The sequence below is a fragment of the Mustela lutreola genome, chromosome 1 (genome assembly GCF_030435805.1).
Source record: "Mustela lutreola isolate mMusLut2 chromosome 1, mMusLut2.pri, whole genome shotgun sequence".
Taxonomy (NCBI): domain Eukaryota; kingdom Metazoa; phylum Chordata; class Mammalia; order Carnivora; family Mustelidae; genus Mustela; species Mustela lutreola.
The window spans coordinates 155,569,698-155,589,173 of NC_081290.1; the positions used below are offsets into that span (position 1 = coordinate 155,569,698).

Sequence of the window (19,476 nt, forward strand, 5' to 3'; positions counted from 1 at the left end):
AAAGATTCCAATTATTCATCATTGCCCACAGGGAATTTTGAAAAATCAAGGTTTTCAACCTGAATTTGAAATTCACACACTCTTACCTTAATGTGTCTTTTCATTCCCTCTGTTCCTTCAGGCACACTGGCTCCAGACAAATGAAGCTATTTCTATTATTATAAACCAGAGGAGTTTGCAGTTTCTTTCAACTAATTACACTCTTCTCTTTGCCTGAGTACCTATCTTTTCTTACATTCTTTATTTGAAGCCACTGTCTTGCTATATAAGGTCTAGTTCAAACAAGGCCTAAGTGGATATCATATGTCGTTCTTCTGAATGTGCATAGTACTTTGGACCCTTCCCACGTTACTAATTTTCTGTCCTGTAATAACATCTCTTTGGCTGTGCCTAGCAGGATGATTTGCATACAGTTGGTACCAAATAAATCCTTGAAGAAACAAATGTTTGGTTGCATTGAGTCATTTGTTTACATGTTTCCCTGCAGTTACCATATGAGATTGTTGGCTGAAATTAGGATTCTTTGTTCCCTGAATAAATTATTTCTTGTTGTGAAGTTGATTATGGTACAAGACGGTTCAACTCACAAGACGGTTCAACTCACCACCTTGATCTCATTAGTCAATCTGTTCTTCACATCCTCAGACTTGTATAAGATCTGCCAACAGAAAGCATTAAGATGTTAAAACACTTTGAACTGTGTAAGAGTATTGATTTTTTTAAGTTACTTTTGAAGGATGACTGAGACAAAATTACCATTTAGTTATTTTTGTTGACCATCCATGTAAATGATTCAGAACAAAAGAATGACCCCCTACCAACTCAGTATCTTCTTTCTGGTTTCAAACAACTATTTTAGGGACCATAAGGAAATAGCCTAGTGTGATTAAGAGTTTCCCATACCTAAATCATTTACTGTGGTTGATTATTTAGTGCAAGGACCTAAATATACCGCCTATAACTTAGCATTAGAGACTAGAGCTTGTCTTTGAGGGAATATCAGAGAGCTCATTTCATTTCACAGAAGACACTAAGAAAACCTTAGAATATAAAAACAAAATGAAGTTTCTCTATTGGTCTGTCTAAATTGGGATGAAAATTCACATATCATGCCTTCCCTACACATAGCTCTGTCCAGCCCAATCTGCTCTATGCCAGCTGTTTTAGACACTAAACAGCGGCTTTCCTACTATACCAAATTGCCTCCAGGATAACATGTTTGGGACAATTTCCCTCGTTTGTTTCTTCATGAGTCTAGAGCTTCTGCTTCCTTAATCGGTCCATTTGACTTAAATCAAAAGCCAGTCCTGTGTCCTCTCTCTCTACCTCCAGGGTAGTTGTACATTGTAACAATGATCTCCCCCTCAAGTACCATTCGCTTTTGTCTCCCCCTCTGGCAGCCTTTGGGTGTACATTTCAATAGCTTCTCATTCAGAGGAAAAAAAAAAAAAAGACGAAATCCTGCTTTTCTTAGGTACCTCTCCTGTATAAATATAAATTTTCCATTTACCAAAAGATACTGATTCCTTATTACAAAATGTGTTAGCTAGTTCTATCCTGAATTCACTAATAGTATGTGCAAGAGTTTCCTCCTCCACAAATGGCTCCACATGGATTTTTCTTTGTACTCTGATTTCCTCTGAATAGCTGACATTTCTATTTAAAATATCATTGTTAATTTTAGGACTTGGAACATTGAAGCAGATGCCATAAACTAAAATAGTTAATGATGAAAGAAAGATAAAAGCCTTGGTACTTTCCCCCACAGATATTGTAGTTTAGGTCTTTTCCTGACCAGTGACAATTTCACTTTTTGTTGAAAGAGCCCTGAACGATTTGAGAGGAGGTAAGGGGATATCTGATGGAGTGGAACCAAAATGAATTGTTGAACTAATTCAGGAGCTGCCCATTCCGAGGAAAGAATTTATATGCCTGTCCTTTGAAGTTTCTGTATGCCGTGTTATGCTTTTTATTAACCTACTACATTTTCTTACATTATTTGATGAGTATTCCATGTGACTAGACTTCAGTAGACTTTGGTGAGATGGAATTGTGCAATGCATAACTCAATCTTTTGAGTTAAGATGATGCTGGTCACCCTGCCCTATGTGAAATGTACCAGATTAAAAAAAAAAAAAAGGATTTCTTTGAATGCCTTTTTACGTTATAAATATTTTTATTATGTTTTGCCTAGTTGGGTACACAATGAATGATCTCATTTTTGAATGGCAAGATGAGGCACCTGTGCAAGTGGCTGAAGGACTCACTTTGCCCCAGTTTCTGCTGAAAGAAGAGAAAGATTTACGATACTGCACTAAACATTACAACACAGGTAGGTGTCAAGCTTTCTTTATTACACTTATGACTTCTGGTTTTATGATATTCAGTGTTTCTTAATTATAGCGGTTGGTTAATTATTTTAAGTATTTATAGCTCAGTGTATTTCATAGTCATAGAGCAGAAAATGAATGCATATGGAATTTACAGATGTTTGGACTCAGTGCATATTGTTATATAGTTGATTTGTATATTACCAAAGAAGTACTTGGTATTCAATTATATTTATTTTTCTTTTTGCCAAAAGCTCATACTTACATACTAATGATGTTTCCCAAAAAGTTCCTTTAATTTCTATGTAAACAATAAAATGTACTTTTTAGCTCTTCTTGGGCATTATACACTGTGTTTGATAACAAAATAAAAGAAATTGTTTTGTTTTTGTTTTTGTTTTCTTTCAAGGCTGCATTTGCTTAAACCTTCTTGGCTACAGTTTCATGCATTTCAAGTTATTTTCCTTAAGTTCCTACTACTCACACTGACACAGTAGCATTTTACCTTTGAGGACAGAGAAAAGATATTGCTGTTAAGGACTTATAGACTTAATGGGATATTTGCACATTCATGAGGTCTGTTTACTTCTCTTAACCAGCGCTGGCTATTCTCACAATATCTATTCTCACTGCCTAACCTATTCCTACAAAACCTGTTAAACCACCCACAAATCAGTAATCACTTCAGTGTGGTTAGTCCAGAACATCTCATTAGCGTCAGCTGCTGCTCTTATTATTTCCTTACGGCAAATATGATTCCTCTTTAGCTCATCCTTTTCCAGGACTGTGACTTGACCTTTCACTTTACAAGGTCTTTAATCTCTTTAATCTCTTTAATCAAGTCACATTATCTGGTGAAAAAGTCACTGCCATTTTCTTAACCCAGCAGTGAGAGTGATATTTAATTTAGTGGAGAGTTCAAGGTTCATCTCAACACAAAGACAAAGGCAAGTGGGTCCATACCAGTGTCCTTGTTCAACTCTATAGGGGCAATTACAATGACAAGCAAATTTTAGAAAGATGCTAAGAGGCCTCTAGAGGTAGTTTAAGTTGGTGGATTGGTTTCCTAGGGCTGCTGTAACACAGAATGACAAACGTGGTGGTATCCCTTACCTATCTCCCCGAAAACCTCTTCTCTGTTTTCCCCTTACTCTGTAATTTGGCCACAGGGGCTTGTTTTCTTACATATGCCACACTGATTCCTGCTCCAGGGCTTAGTAATTGCTCTTTGTCTTCTTCTTTTGCTACTTATTTATTTTTTAATTTAATTTAAATTTTTTTCAGTATTCCAAAATTCATTGATTACGCACCACACCCAGTGCTTCAAGCAATACGTGCCCTCCTTAATACCTACCACCAGGCTCACCCCTCCCAACACCTCCCAAAACCCCTCAGTTTGTTTCTTAGTCCACAGTCTCTCTTGCTTTGTTTCCCCCTGCAATTTCCCCCACTTCACTTTTCCTTTCTTTCTCCTGATGTTCTCCTTGTTATTCCTTATTCTCCACAAGTGAAACCATATGATAATTGACTCTCTCTGCTTGACTTATTTCACTCCTCCAGTCCCATCCATGTTGATACAAAAGTTGGGTATTCATCCTTTCCGATGGAGGCATAATATTCCATTGTATATATGGACCATATCTTCTTTTTCCATTCGTCTGTTGAAGGACATCTTGGCTTTTTCCACAGTTTGGCGACCGTGGCCACTGCTGCTATGAACATTGGGGTACATATGGCCCTTTTATTCACTACATCTGTATCTTTGAGGTAAATACCCAGTAGTGCAATTGCAGGGTCATACAGTAGCTCTATTTTTAATTTCGTAAGGAATCTCCACGCTGTTTTCCAAAGAAGTGGCTGCACCAACTTGCATTCCTACCAACAGTGTAAGAGGGTTCCCCTCTCTCCACATCCTCTCGAACACATGTTGTTTATTTTCTTGTTAATTTTGGCCATTCTGACTGGTGTAAGGTGGCATCTCAGTGTGGTTTTGATTTGAATCTTCCTAACAGCTAATGATGATGAACATTTTTTCATGTCTGTTAACTATTTGTATGTCTTCTTTGGAGAAGTGTCTGTTCATGTCTTCTGCCCATTTTTTTGATGTGGTTCTGTTTTGTGTGTGTTGAGTTTGAAGAGTTCTTTATAGATCTTGGATATCAGCCCTTCATCTGTAGTGTCATTTGCAAATGTCTTCTCCTTTTCCCTTTGAGATCAGGGACATGACAAGGACGTCCACTCTCACCACTGTTGTCCAACATATTACTGGAAGTCCTAGCAACAGCAATCAGACTACAAAAATAAATAAAATGTATTCAAATTGGCAAAGAAGAAGTCAAACTCTCTCCCTTCACAGACATAATACTTTATACAGAAAACCCAAAAGACTCCACCCCCAAACTACTAGAACTCATACAGCAATTCAGTACCGTGATAGATTACAAAATCATTGTACAGAAATCAGTTGTTTTCTTCTTCACTAACAATGAAAATATAGAAAGGGAAACTAGAGTATTGATTCCATTTATTATAACACCAAGACCCAAAAGAGACCTGGGAATAAACCTAACCAAAGGGCTAATGGATCTGTACTCGAGGAACTACAGAACACTCATGAAAGAAATTGAAGAAGACAAACAAACTGAGGATTGCCTGGGGAAGGAGGGTTGGGAGAGTGTGGTTGGATTATGGACATTAGGGAAGGTGTGTGCTATGGTGAGTTCTGTGAAGTGTGTAAACCTGGTGATTCACAGACCTGTACCCCTGGAGCTAATAATACATTATATGTTAATAAAAATTAAAAAAAATTTAAAAAGGGAAATTGAAGAAGACACAAAAAGATGGAAGAGCATTCCATACTCATGGATCAGAAGAATAAACACTGTTAAAATGTCTATACTGCCCAGAGCAATCTATACTTTCAATGCCATCCTGATAAAAATTCCACTGACATTTTTTAAAGAGGTAGAACAAACAATCCTAATATTTGTATGGGACCAGAAGAGACATGGAATTGCTAAGAAAATGTTGAAAAAGTAAAACAAAACTGGAGGCATCACGTTGCCTGATTTCAACTTTACTACAAAGCTGTGATCACCAAGACAGCATGGTACTGGCACAAAACAGACACACAGACCAGCAGAACAGAGTAGAGAGTCCAGATATGGACCCTCAACTCTATGGTCAAATAATCTTTGACAAAGCAGGAAAAAATATACAGTGGGAAAAAGACAGTCTCTTCAATAAATGATGCTGGGAAAATTGGGCAGCTATTATAGAAGAATGAAACTTGACCATTCTCTTATACCATACACAAAAATAAACTCAAAATGGATAAAAGACCTCAGTATGAGGCAAGAATCTACCAAAATACTACAGGAGAACATAGGCAAAATCTCTTTGACATTGGTCACAGCAACTTCTTTCAAGACATGTCCCCAAAGGCAAAGGAAACAAAAGCAAAAATGAACTTTTGGGACTTCCATCAAGATCAAAGGTTTCTTCTTTTGCTATTTAAATTTTATTTTATTATTTTTTTATTATGTTCAGTTAGCCACCATACAGTAAATCATTGATTTTTGATGTAGTATTCAGTGATTCATTAGTTACATCTAACACCCAGTACTCATCTCAATATGTGCCCTCCTTGATACCCATCAACTGGCTACCCCACACCCCACCCCACATACATATTTCTATACATACATACAATTTTCCAAAATTATCCCAAACCAAATATTCTCACATTCTTCAGGACTGCTCAAATATACATCTCCCTGACAAGTATATGTTAAACACCCACATACCACCTTCAACTTACTGCTTTCACTGTCTAAAATTTTATCTTTAATTTATATGTTTACTTATCTATGGTGGTTTCCCTTATGACCAAATGTTTTTTAAAGCCAATGATTATTGGGGCACCTGGGTGGCTCAGTGGGTTAAAGCCTCTGCCTTCAGCTCAGGGCATGATCCCAGGGTCCTGGGATCGAGCCCAATGTTGGGCTCTCTGCTCCGTGGGGAGCCTTCTTCCTCCTTTCTCTGCCTGCCTCTCTGCCTACTTGTGATTTCTCTCTCTCTGTCAAATAAATAAAAAAATCTAAAAAAAAAAAAAGCCAATAATTACTGCTATTCTTTCTAACTCCAAGTTTTCTGGGCTCTGCTTAAGTACAGAGACACCCAATACCTATTTGTTGAGTAAAAAAATAAAGAAAAAGTAGATTTGAACCTGGAAAATGTGTCTGTACTTACAACCTGCCCCTGGGAGCAGATTTACCCTAAACAGGAAACAGGATCTTTTTGATCTGTATGGGCAAGAAGGCTTTTTGTCCACCAGTTTTACTGAGGTATATAATTGACATAATAGGATAATGAGTGTACAATGGGATGGTTTAGCACATGTATACCCTGTGAAATGATTCCCCCTTCAGGTTAGTTAACACATCCATCACCTCGCCCATTTACCCTTCTGTGTGTGAGAGAATAATTATGTTCTACTCTCTTAGCAAATCTCAGTTATACAGGACAGTGTTATCAGCTATAGCGACCATGTTATAATAGATCCTCAGACTTTGTTCATCTTGTAACTAAAGAATTTTTTAAAACAACTCTATTGAGATTTAATTTAGGTCCTTTAAATTCACTGTGTAAGGAATACAGCTCAATGATTTCTAGTATATTTACAGAAGTGTGCAATCTCCAACCTAATCTTAGAATATTTTATCACCTGAAAAAAAAAAACTTTATATCAATTAGCAGTCTTCCCCATCCAGCAGCTCCAGGCAATCACTAATTAACTTTCTGTCTCTATAGCTTTATAATTTGGGGATGTTTTATATAAATGGCATCATATGTGGTCTTTGTGATAGTCTTCTTTAAATTAGAAGAATGTTTTGAGATTCATCCCCCTGGTGGCATATTTTAATACTTCATTCCTTTTATTGCCAAATAGTACTCTATTGTATAGATATACCTCATTTTGTTTATTCATTCACCAGTTGCTAGACATTTGGGGTATTTCCAACTTTGGACTATTTACGAACACTCACATACAAGTTTTGGGGTGGATGTATGTCATATTTCTTGCATTTGGAATTAGGAGTGGAAAGCTGGATCATATGGTAAATATATGCCACCAAACTTTTTCAAAGTATTCACATCCTTTTGCAATCCTTTCACCAATGAATCAGTATTCCTGTTCTCCACATCTTAACCAACTCTTGTCATTGTCTATCTTCTTTATTACAGCCATTTTAGTGAGTGAAGTACCATCTCATTGTGGTTTTGATTTGCATTTTCCCTAATGAGTAAGGATGAGCATCTTTTCGTTTGCTTATTGGTATTTGCATATCTTCTTTGGAAAAAGTTGTTTACTAGATTCCCTTGCCCATTTTCTAAGTCAGTTATTTCTCTTTTTATTATTGATTTACAGATACTTTTCCCCAGCTGGTATGTTGTCTTTTCTCTTTCCTTCTTTTTTTTTTTTTTTTTTAAGATTTTATTTATTCAACAGACAGAGATCACAAGTAGGCAAAGAGGCGGGCAGGGAGAGGAGGAAGCAGGCTCCCCACTGAGCTAGAGCCTGATGCAGGCCTTGATCCCAGGACCCTGGGATCATGACCTAAGCCGAAGGCAGAGGCTTTAACCCACTGAGCCACCCAGGCACCCTGTCTTTTCTCTTTCTTAATGATGTCATTTGAGGCCAAAAACTTTTAATTTTGAGGTAGCCAAATTTATCACTTTTTTTTTCTTTTGTTACTTGTGATTTTGGTATCATATTAAAAAAAAAAATTGTTGCCTAACCTAAGATCATAAAGATTAACTCCTATGCCTTCTAAGAATTTTGTAGCTTAGAATTTATGTATAGATCTATGATCCATTTGGAATAGTATGGGATAGAGTGGAAGTTCATTCTTTTGCATGTGAATACAAAGTTCTCCCTGTACCATCTGCTGAGGAGACCATAATTTCCCTATAGAATAGCTTTAGTTCTTTGTTAAAAATCAGTTGACCATGAATGACTATTTCCGGACTTCCGATTCTATTCCATTGATCTGCATATTTATGCTTATGAAATTATCCTATTTGGTTGTTATAGCTTTGTAGCAGGTCTTGAAATGGGGAAATCTGAGTCCAACAAATTTGTTCTTTTTACCCTAAGGGCTATATTTTTTATTCTAGGTCTCTTGCATTGCCATAATAATTTTAGGATCAGCTCATACATTTCTGCATAAAAGCCAGTTGAAATTTTGGTAGAGATTGCAATGAATTTATAGAGCAATATTGGAAGTATTCTGATCTAGCCATATTTCGTCTTCTAATTAATGACTACAGAATGATTTTCTATTTGTTCCAATTTTTTAATTTTGTTCAACTATGTTTTGTGTTTCTTAGTATAGAAGCCCTGAACTTCTTTTGTTAAATTTTTTATAAGTCTTTTATTTTATTGGTTTTATTGTAAATGGTATTGTTTGCTCAATTTAATTTTTTGATTGTTTATTGCTAGTGTATAGAAACATGATTATTTTTTGTATACTGATAGTGTATCCTATAGCCTTGCTGAACCCAGCAGTTCAACTAGATTTTTAGTGAATTCTCCAGGATTTCCTTTGTACAAGGTAATATCTTCTGCTTATAGAGATAGTTTTACTACTTCCTTCTCAATTTAAATAACTTTTCCTTAATTGTTGCCCAATTATCCTGGCTGGAACCTCTCAATACAATGTTTAATAGATGTGGGAAGAGAAGACATTCTTGCCTTGTTCCAGAATTTAGTAGAAAAGCATTCAGCTTTTCACCATTAAGTGTTAAGCAAGCTTTTCACCATTAACTATTTCACCATACTTAATTTCCTCAGACTGAGGAAATTATCCTCTGTTTCTAGTTTGTTGAGTGTGTTTGTTATGGAAGACTATTGGATTTTTGACAATTTTAATTCTATTGAGATGATCATATGTTTTTGTTTTTGTTCTTTTTATATAGTATATTACACTGACTTGTATTACATTAAGCCAAACTTGCTTACATTCCATAAGTTCTGACTGGTTATGATGTATAACTCTTCCCATATGTTGCTGGATTTAGTTTGTTAATATTTCTCTGGGGTTTGTATATTTATATTCACAAGAGATTGTCTATATACCTTTTTTTCCTGTGATATCTTTGTCTGGTTTTACTATCAGGGTAATACTGAGCTCACTGAATGAGTTAGGAATTATTCCATGCTGTCTAGTTCCTGGATGATTTTATAAATGATTATTATTAATTCTTCTTTAGATTTTTATGTCTTAAAGATTTTATTTATCTGTCAGAGATTGAGAGAGCACAAGCAGGGAGTGGCAGGCAGGGGGAGAGGGAGAAGCAGGTTTCCTACTGAGCAAGGAGCCCAATGCAGGACTCGATTCCAGAACCCTGGGATCATGGCCTAAGCCAAAGGCAGATGCCTAACCAACTAAGCCACCCAGGTATCCATCTTCTTTAGATATTTAACAGAAGTTTTGTGGTCTTGAGTTTTCCCTTGTAAAGTTTTAAAACTACTAAGTTAACCTCTTTACTTTTTGTAGGTCTGTTCAGATTTTCTATTTCTTCTTGAATAAGATTAAGTAATATATGTCATTCTATATATTTGTCCATTTCATCTAAGACATTCCACTTTTTGGAATGTATTCATAATACTTCCTTATTATCCTTTAATTTCTCTCAGTAGTAATGTCCCCTCTTCCATACCTTATTTTAATAATTTGATTCTCCTTTTTTGTTTCATCCTTCGGAGCCAAGATACTTCTTTCTTTCTTTCTTTCTTTCTTTATTTATTTATTTATCTTAGAAAGAGACAAAGAGAGAGAGAGAAAGACAGAAAAAGAGAGCACACAAGCCAGGCAGTATTGCTGTGGGGGTGGGGGACGTGGCAGAGAGAAAGAGAAGGAGAGAATCTCAAGCAGACTCGGTGCTAAGCCAGGACTGGACTTGGGGCTGGATCTCATGATGATGAGATCATGACATGAGCCAAAATCTAGAGTCCAAAGCTTGACCAACTGAGCCACCCAGGTGTCCCACAGCCAGTATACTTTTCATTATAAATCACAGACAACCAAATATAAATATCTCAAATGATATAAAATTGTTAATTTTTTGCCCACTTTTATATTGGATTATGTGTCCTTTTATCGATGAACTGTAATATTCTTTTTATTGTCTCTAGGTTTTTTTTGTTGTTGTTTTTTTTGTTTTTGGAAGGAGCATTGAGACTAGAATGCAGGGGGGTTTTTTGTACTTTTTTTGTTTTTGACAAGAAAATGAATCAATTAATCAAAATAAATTTTGAATCACCTGAAGAAAATAAACTTTAAGTCTGAAAAGTATAATAAATAATTAAATAAATTAAAATATAGTAAAATCACAGTAAAAATATAAATGTGCTTGAAGAAGCTCCAGTCCTGTTGTGCCAGTGTTAGTATATCAGAACTTTTGTCACTTATTCATTTTTCTCTCTAGAGCCACAAATACACACATGGTATATATTTATTTGTATATATACACTATACCATTATTTTTCCTCTCAGTGATAGCTATGAAAACACTCTTTATAAGGTACGATGAGAATATATATATAAATATATATTTATATATATCTATATTTTTTTTGAGGATTACATGAACCTTACAGAATGTATTCAAAGTACCCAAACCGTCAGTAATTATTACTAATCTCATCATGGTATTACTTGGTTAATTTATTTTTCTCTCTTTTTTTTTTTTTTAAAGATTTACGTATTTATTTATTTGAGAGAGAGAGAGCAAACACACATGCCCATGAGCTGGCTAGAGTGGAAGGTTGGAACGGGTTAAGGAGCAGAAGGAGAGGCAGTGAGAATCTGAGTGCAGAGCCTGATAGGGGGCTTGATCCCATGACCCTGAGAGCATGACCTAAGCCGAAACCAGGACTTGGACACTAAAACGACTGTGCCACCCAGGCATGCCGGGAATGGCCAGCAATCCCTGTACCAGAAGATGAAACATTACTCTACACTTTGTTGTGAAAAAAGAGAGATGACGGGGGGGGGGGGGAGGGCGTTGCAGAGGGGGTCAATGCTCAGAGACAAAGACCCTTTGCTCTTCTTTGTTCCCACCTTTATTGGTCCTTTGGGGTAATCGTAAATATCACTGTTTCTCAAGCAAGTAATGTGTGACAAGCAGTCTTACTGTAACAAGGAGGATCTGTTTGCTGGAAAGATACGATATGCTAATCTGCATGTTCAAGGAGTTCTGCTAAACATAGACTAAGGAGCAATGCATGCATCATAGATCACAGGGTGTCTGTTTGGGCTAAGGAAGCTTTGGGAAGGCAACTCTCACAGCATTCTCAGGGCAGAGTGGTCACGCAGGTGTCCACATTCCAAAGGCCCACGCCCTTCTCCCAAACCTTCCCTCACCCTCGGTGGCCTTTTTATATTCACCTTCATGTTACCTTTTAGCAAGCCAGCTATTATTTCATGCTTTCATGCTCTACATTAACCCCAACACAGGCACCCTGAGGTTACTTGGATAATCTAATGATGGTATCATGAAAATAGTTGTTATTCTTGCCCTATTTCATTATTTAAAAATTTTTGTATTTCAATAGAATCTTAAAAACCTAAAGTAATTCATATATTTCAAGAATTTTTAGGCATTCTGTATGTAGTTGATAAATTGATAAAAGGATCATAGATAGCTTACTTGTATCCTTCTGATCCCTAAACACCTAAGAGTGGAATCCAACTTTCCCAGTTTCTGAAACTTTATTAGGAATTTTAAGCCCTGGACTCTCATCCATCCCTTGATCCATTGTTTGTGCCTCTGAATCACAGCAGCACGTGGCTCAAGCCATACTCCTGGAAGTTGTGCACTGAAATCGATCTAAAAATACCCAGCAAGCTTCTTGGATGTGCTCTTTGCTTCTCTTTCACAACTGGATCAAAGGATGTCACCTAAAATGATCAGCATGTTAATTCACTGACCTTATCCCTCTTAACATAGTTAGAATAAGGAGAGAATAAAAACCAAGATTTGGGTTATTCAGATAAACAATTATTTTAAGGAGAGATAACATTGTCATGGTAGTAGGGAGTATAACCAGAGAATAAACAGGGATATCAACAAAATGATTAATTAAGACATGATTTATTCCTCTATTAAATACTTACCATAATAGAGTCATAGGGCATGAATATATAGAACATGTATATCTCAGGGTTTTTTAGTAGGTGTGTTTTTAAATTATATTCAGATTTATTGATGGAGAACAACATGTTTTGCCCTTTTTTGCATTAATAGTTTCCAAATTATTAATGCATAAATTAACTTACATGAATAGCATTTAAGGAATTATTCATCTTTAATTGAATTTATCCTTTAGCACATACTCTAAAGTAAATGTAAAGGCCTCTGGAACAAATAGCACCTGGCTCCCAATAAGTACTAAGAAGTACCAGACAGAATGAATGAGTAAGGACAGTTTTCAGATATTAGATACGCATTTCTCCTATCTCAGAAATGATTGCTGGAATCAAGTAAAATAATATAGCATTAAGTATTTTCAAAGTTTGAAATGCTAACCAAATGTGAAGTCATAAAATGACACACTATTTTCTGGAAAGTGTACTCTCATGTTGCTTCCATATGCTAGCAGAAAATAAGAAAACTATTTTTTCAGAAACCAATTTGCATATATGATTTAAGACCCCTTTACATTGTAGTGGAAAATTATAGGACACAATGTGGGGGGAAAATGTGACCTTTGATGTCATCATGAAGACCTATTTTTACCAACTACTGCATTTATTTTATAACCAATTAGGAAAATTTACATGTATAGAAGTGCGATTCCATCTTGAACGACAAATGGGATACTACCTGATCCAGATGTACATTCCCAGTCTCCTGATCGTTATCCTCTCCTGGGTTTCATTCTGGATCAATATGGATGCTGCGCCAGCCAGGGTAGCCTTGGGAATAACTACTGTGCTGACCATGACCACCCAGAGCTCAGGATCGCGAGCTTCCTTACCAAAGGTAAGTGTACTAAATGGACACACACTCATATTTGCACAATTATTTATAGATATTTAATATTTTTACATAGAAAATTCACATATATGCAATCATCAACCTTTGTCTTACTGCATGGATGTGTTATAGTAATATGCTTACTATTAAGACTGATACAATAATAAATATTTACATGATGAATGTTCTATTCATGAATATATATGTGTGTGTATAGCTTTATATATATTTTGCATTTTTTCCTTAGTATAAATTCTTACAACTGGAATCACTACACTGATGACCGTACGTATAGATACGTATTGCCAAATATCTCTCCAAAAAAATTTACAGCAGTTACACTCCCACATGTATTGTATAAGGGTGTCCATAATGCTGTGTATAGCACTTTTTTTAAAAGTTTTTTTTGTTTGTTTGACAGAAAGAGATCACAAGTAGGCAGAGAGGCAGGCAGAGAGAGAGGAGGAAGCAGGCTTCCCGCTGAGCAGAGAGCCCGATGTGGGGCTCAGTCCCAGGACCCTGGGGGTCATGACCGGAGCGAAAGGCAGAGGCTTTAACCCACTGAGCCATCCAGGTGCCCCAGCACTTATTATTTTTATGGGTTTTTTTCCCCCTTTTGGTTTTTAAGTTGCCACAGGTCAACGAAAAGGAAAGCTTATCTAATATCATGATTTTAGTCCATGTGGAGCTGCCAGAATTTAAAAAAAAACTGTTCTCTCTATGAGGTTTGTAAAAAAACCCAGTACTCCATTTTACAACGTATGCTGAAATAAAACATAGGAAGCTCTTTTAATCCATTTAGCAAATAGCAATAGAATTATTTTCCTCACGGGATGACTTCTAAGAAAAATTTCTGCTATCTAAATTAAGTAATCCTGTCTAGCTTCCAATAAGCTTCACTATTATTTTCATTACAATGATGTAGATATAGTAAAATTATATTAACTTTCCTTCTGCATTTGATGCTATCTACTTGTAATGCCAAGTGAATTATAACTCTATTGTCATGGTTTCCTTAACTCCCACATTGAATTGCATTGCATGATTCGATTTATGAGGATAAAGTACCTAAATAAACAAAAGTTGATGGCAGGACATTTTATCACTAAAAAGTTACTTCAAATAGGAAGAACTTGATATTTAACAATGTTCACACTGCCTAGATAAAATTTAATGGCTGTCTTGCAAAATAAAATCTACATTTATTAATAATTAATTGAATTTTCAACTTAATACTTAATTTCCACTTCAACTAGTGCTTTATAAAATATTGTTCAGGTGAAAATTACAAATCTATTTATAAGATTAATAAGTCCCAATGCTTACTTATATATATATATATATATATATATGAATATCTCAAGGATTCTCAATAATAGTTGAAGTTCCATAGTCAATTTGTAAAGGAAATTGCCAGTTTACTCAGTGATTTTCCCCCAAATGCTAAAGAGAAATGAAAGCTCATTCATTCAATAAGTTGTCAACCAGAGAAGAAAACAAAATGCTCCCTTTCAGAAAGCTACAGCTTCTATGAGGCAGAGTATAAAGACATTTGAATACAAACATTAAGGCAGAATTAGGAGAGCATGGAGATCAGAGTGGAGGAGGCAGAAATAAAGAAAGCAACACATTAAAAAAACAAACAAACAAACAGGATGAAGACATAAGTTTTTTGTTTTTGTTTTTTAAAGGAAAGAAAATCTTGGAATGGCTTCATTTTCTTAAGACATAGGAAAGATTTTTAAAAATCATTAATTTCACTCTGATTTCAGGGAAGGAATAAATTTTCAACTATGAGCTCAATTATATACCTAAATGTACACAAAGACTCTATATTTCTCAGATCATAGAGACAATGACCACTGGAAATGTGATAACAGATTTATGTCTGACACACAAAAATAATTCATTAACAAAATGATATCTTAAGAGAGAGTGACCATATCATTTTAGATTTCTTGTGGTTTTTTTTTTTAAGATTTTTTATTTATTTGCTTAAGAGAAAGAGAGAGAGAGCATAAGCAGAGGGAGAGGGAGAAGCAGACTCCGCATTGAGCTGGGAGACCGATGTGGGGCTTGATCCCAAGACCTGGAGATCGTGACCTGAGCCAGAGGCAGATGTCTAACCACCAGAGCCACCCGAGCCACCCAAGCGCCCTCATTTTAGGTTTTGTGATAGTTAGGGAATGAGAGATTGAGCATATTCAGCTATGTACATTAGAATTCAGGAATATTCAGGAAGACACTGAAGACCCAGGATAAACAAGAAGAATTAATCTATTGGAAAGGATAATTCCAAAAGATAGAAAAATCTAAAAAATGCAATTCTGATTCTGTGATTTGGCGGGGCTAGAAAGGCAAGAGGTGAGGGGCCACACTTGCCTTAGGAACAGATGGCTAAATCATATACCTTATGATCCGCTCTATTCTCAACCTCACAAAAGAACCCTCAGATACCTAAAAGTCTTGCCACTGAAATATCCATCATCCTCTTACTGACAAAATCTAGGAAGTAGGAAAACAAAATGAAATTCAGGAAACTAATGGAAGATGATCAGACAGAGGAGGACGAAACAATAAATCATTAGTTTATATAACTGCTTAGTATTTTGTCCAGGCTGTATGCCAATACGTCTCCTGCAGGATACAAAGAAGTTTGGAAATCAGTTAAGTAAAATTCAGGGTAGAAAATCTCAAAGGATATACCTTAGCCAGCACCTTGAGAACTATAGAGCTCAGATTCCTCTCTGATATTTCCTCTTGCATTGTCCTCTACAGTGTCATAATAAATCAAACATGTTATGGCCCAAACCAAGAAGATTCCTGTGATTCAATTCTTGGAATATGGAGCTCTTTGTCATTCCTGTGGTGCCTGCATTAGGTGACCAGGAGGGGGTAACAATACTTCTATTGCCAGCAATTTTACATAGTTGTATAAAGCTAGGGACCCCCCTTAACACTGTGCTTAGAGCAGAACGAGTGAGAAAAAATGGTGATCATAGAGCCATGTCAATGGAGGGTTTTCTAAAGATCAGGTTTATTTTGATTGGACTTCAGGAGATTTTAAAGAGAGAAGTAATCATTCTGACTTTTATTTGAAGATCAGATAGAAGGGTGAACATGGAAGCAGAGAAACTGCCAAGTAAGCTATCAGAGTCTAGAGCAGACGATGGTCTGGCTACATTGGTAACAATAGAGGTGGAAAATAGGAGATAAATGTAGAAAGAGGTGGGTATTTTAAAGAAAATATTTGGAAGTGAAACAGAATTTGCTCATGAACTGGACCTGGAGGAGTAAGGGAAAGGCAGGAGTCCATGGTGGCCTTCAGGTAAATAAGACTTTGCCATATTAGTAAATACTCAAGGAAACAAGAAGAGATAAAAAGGGATGGAGAGAGGAACGAGAGAAGGATTCCTGGAAAGTTCTACATGAATTTCTCCGACTCTGCCCCCACCAACATGGCCACCTCATTTCTAAATGTTAGAAAATAAGAAACACTTGAAATTTCAAATGTGGATAATCAGTTAAATACTTCACAGACACCCAGAAGCCTGTAGCCTATGAAAATCTCAAATTCTGCACCAAAAGCTATTTATCTCAAACAATTTCTTTTTTTTTTTTTTTTTATACTTTTTTTATTTTTTATAAACATATATTTTTATCCCCAGGGGTACAGGTCTGTGAATCAAACAATTTCTTTTAACTTTTTTCCCCATTCAGTTTGTCTGTGAAACCCATCAGGAGTAGATTTTTGAGAGAACAAAAGGTCTTCTACATGTTTCTATCCTCAGAACCTAAATCTGTATGTGTCTACTGAGTAAATATCATGCATATATTTAAAGATAAGAACTTTTAAACATTTACTTAGTCATCTGTCATTTTTTTCATATCTTTCTAAAAGAATATAAAAACTCAATTGAGTTACTTTTGTGTAGAACCATATTTTTCCCCTGAAAATCACCAGATTAATGAAAAAAATTAAATGTTGTATGTATTTACCTTATAGTATAATGAAAACATTGGTTTTATAGGACACAACAACAATAGATTTTATATTGTTTTACTCTTCCTAAAGACACCAATTATAGAAGTGATTATAAATGTTAGAAAATATCAGTTGAACTATTATATTTTTATTTAGATACCATCACTGTGTGGGCACACAAAGATCTCTATGTGAGATTACACTGAAAAGACAGGGATATGAAGAAAACTGGAAGACCTATACTAACTATTATGTTCTTATCTAGTTAATACTCATTCTCAAAAAACAAATAAACAAACAAAGAACCCCTGCACTTTTAAAGGAGAGTAAGCTGTAAATGTTGGCAGTGATATAAATGAGGAAATGAGGGGGGAGAGGCTACATAATAATCTTATTAATACAACAATAACTATTACTGTCAGTAATGTTTTGGTCCTCACCATTTAAGTGCAACATTCTAATATTTATTCTAAATATAGTTAACTAAAATTATTTCAGTTAAGTTCAGTACAAATATGGTACAAGTTGGTTCATTTTTAATTTCTTAATGTGACAGAATTTTAATAATCATATGTAACTTATAATATCATATTTGATGTGAGCAATAGATTTAATTTTTTAAAAATGCATTGAATATACTAATAATTTAGTTTCACATTAAATTCACTTAGGGAAAAGAGGGAAAAAAGAAAAAAGTATAGAAAATTAAAGAATTATTTATTCATTCCCTTTTTGTTAAAAATCACAGACTATAATGCATGTGAATGTCATCCAAATTTATTAGCATTTTATCTATTATCTGTAAACAGAGAATTCCTAAACATAAGGTAGGTCCTATAATAAGAAGGGTAGAAATTGATAGATATCTCTGGTCCTACATTTAATGTTGGAACCTACATTTATTAGGCTTACTAGATTTCACTAAGCTGAAAATTAACAGTTACCAAGCATGTCCTTTGTAGGTGACACAGACGCAGAGCCACTGCCTAAATTCTTCAATCTGATGTCACATTAGGAAAAAATATATAATCAAATCACAAATTTTAATTTTTAAAAATATGATATAATACAATGGTTTTGGCATCAAACTGTATTTAAAAACAAAACAACTATATGCCACTTAGAGACAATTTTACTTAAATAATGTCAGAAACTCCCTTTACTGCATTCACGCATATCCTAGATTCATACCAAGAACCCTCTAGGCAGAAACAGATGGAAACCTCCCCTTCACCAATGGAATAACAAACACGCTCCCAACATCATTTTTGTTAAGCAACTAACAAGCTTTCTCTGTCTTTGTAATTCGTGTGAAGTTGTCAGTGAAGGTCTTGACCTCAGAGATGAAGCGAACATGGTTAAAATAAAGTTGATGTTATAGAAATACAAAGCCTCCAGGACAAAAATGCAGAGGAGAGAGAAGTCACAGAATTCAACCTTAATGGAGCAGTTAAAAAAGATAATATATTAAGAAATCTCAGTAACTGATAGTATGCACCTCAGAAGCCTTGGCAGTGATATCTAGATTTCATAATTTCATATAAATGGTAAACATCAGAGCCTTGTCCTGTAGAAGAGAGGATGGCAAAACTCTCAGAACTGAAGCAGAAGTCAGAGATAACAAGATGACCTTTCCAAATCCCATAGCTTTTTTGGCCGAACTTTTCTATCTGGTGACTCGGGGGATTGGCCAAGTCCATTATTTAGGAAAGCTGCAGCTCTTCTCTCTGACAATTTCATCTTTTAAAATAAAAACTTTTATATATGGAAAATAAATATTGCTTGCGAAGCATCTTTCATTCACGAAGGGTTATGAAGATCGTAATCAGTATGAACCTGACATTGGAAGGACTCTGCTGTTGTGAACAGCCCTCTGGGACCATAAATGTCCAAACTCACAAAACCTTGTGTGTGTGACTCACTGCCTAATGTTTCAAGAAGGCAGTCCTCCAGACAGTTTCTCTCACTTTTTCAACAGCCACTTCACTCTCCTTTAACACCTGTTTCTAAAACATTGTTTATTCTGTCCCTTGCCTCTCTCTCGCTTTAGGTCTGGAAGGAAGCTCAAAATGATTTTGCAACTAATATTTTTTCCTAGAAAAATGACAGAACACA

General features: G+C 35.5%; 1 protein-coding gene and 1 long non-coding RNA gene across 7 annotated transcripts in view; one reads left to right on the forward strand and one right to left on the reverse strand.

Moving 5' to 3' along the window:
- Positions 1 to 19,476, forward strand: part of GLRA3 (glycine receptor alpha 3) — a 194,503-nt gene that overhangs the window by 148,593 nt on the left and 26,434 nt on the right. The window contains exons 6-7 of the mRNA XM_059177450.1: positions 2,195 to 2,332; positions 13,168 to 13,382. Coding sequence (XP_059033433.1) covers positions 2,195 to 2,332; positions 13,168 to 13,382 — 353 coding nt within the window. The remainder of the gene's footprint in view (positions 1 to 2,194; positions 2,333 to 13,167; positions 13,383 to 19,476) is intronic.
- The window catches only part of LOC131833763 (uncharacterized), a 127,944-nt gene that overhangs the window by 33,326 nt on the left and 75,142 nt on the right, over positions 1 to 19,476 (reverse strand). For all 6 annotated transcript variants that reach the window (XR_009354622.1, XR_009354623.1, XR_009354620.1 and 3 more), the window contains one exon: positions 605 to 4,622. This is a non-coding gene — a long non-coding RNA (uncharacterized LOC131833763). The remainder of the gene's footprint in view (positions 1 to 604; positions 4,623 to 19,476) is intronic.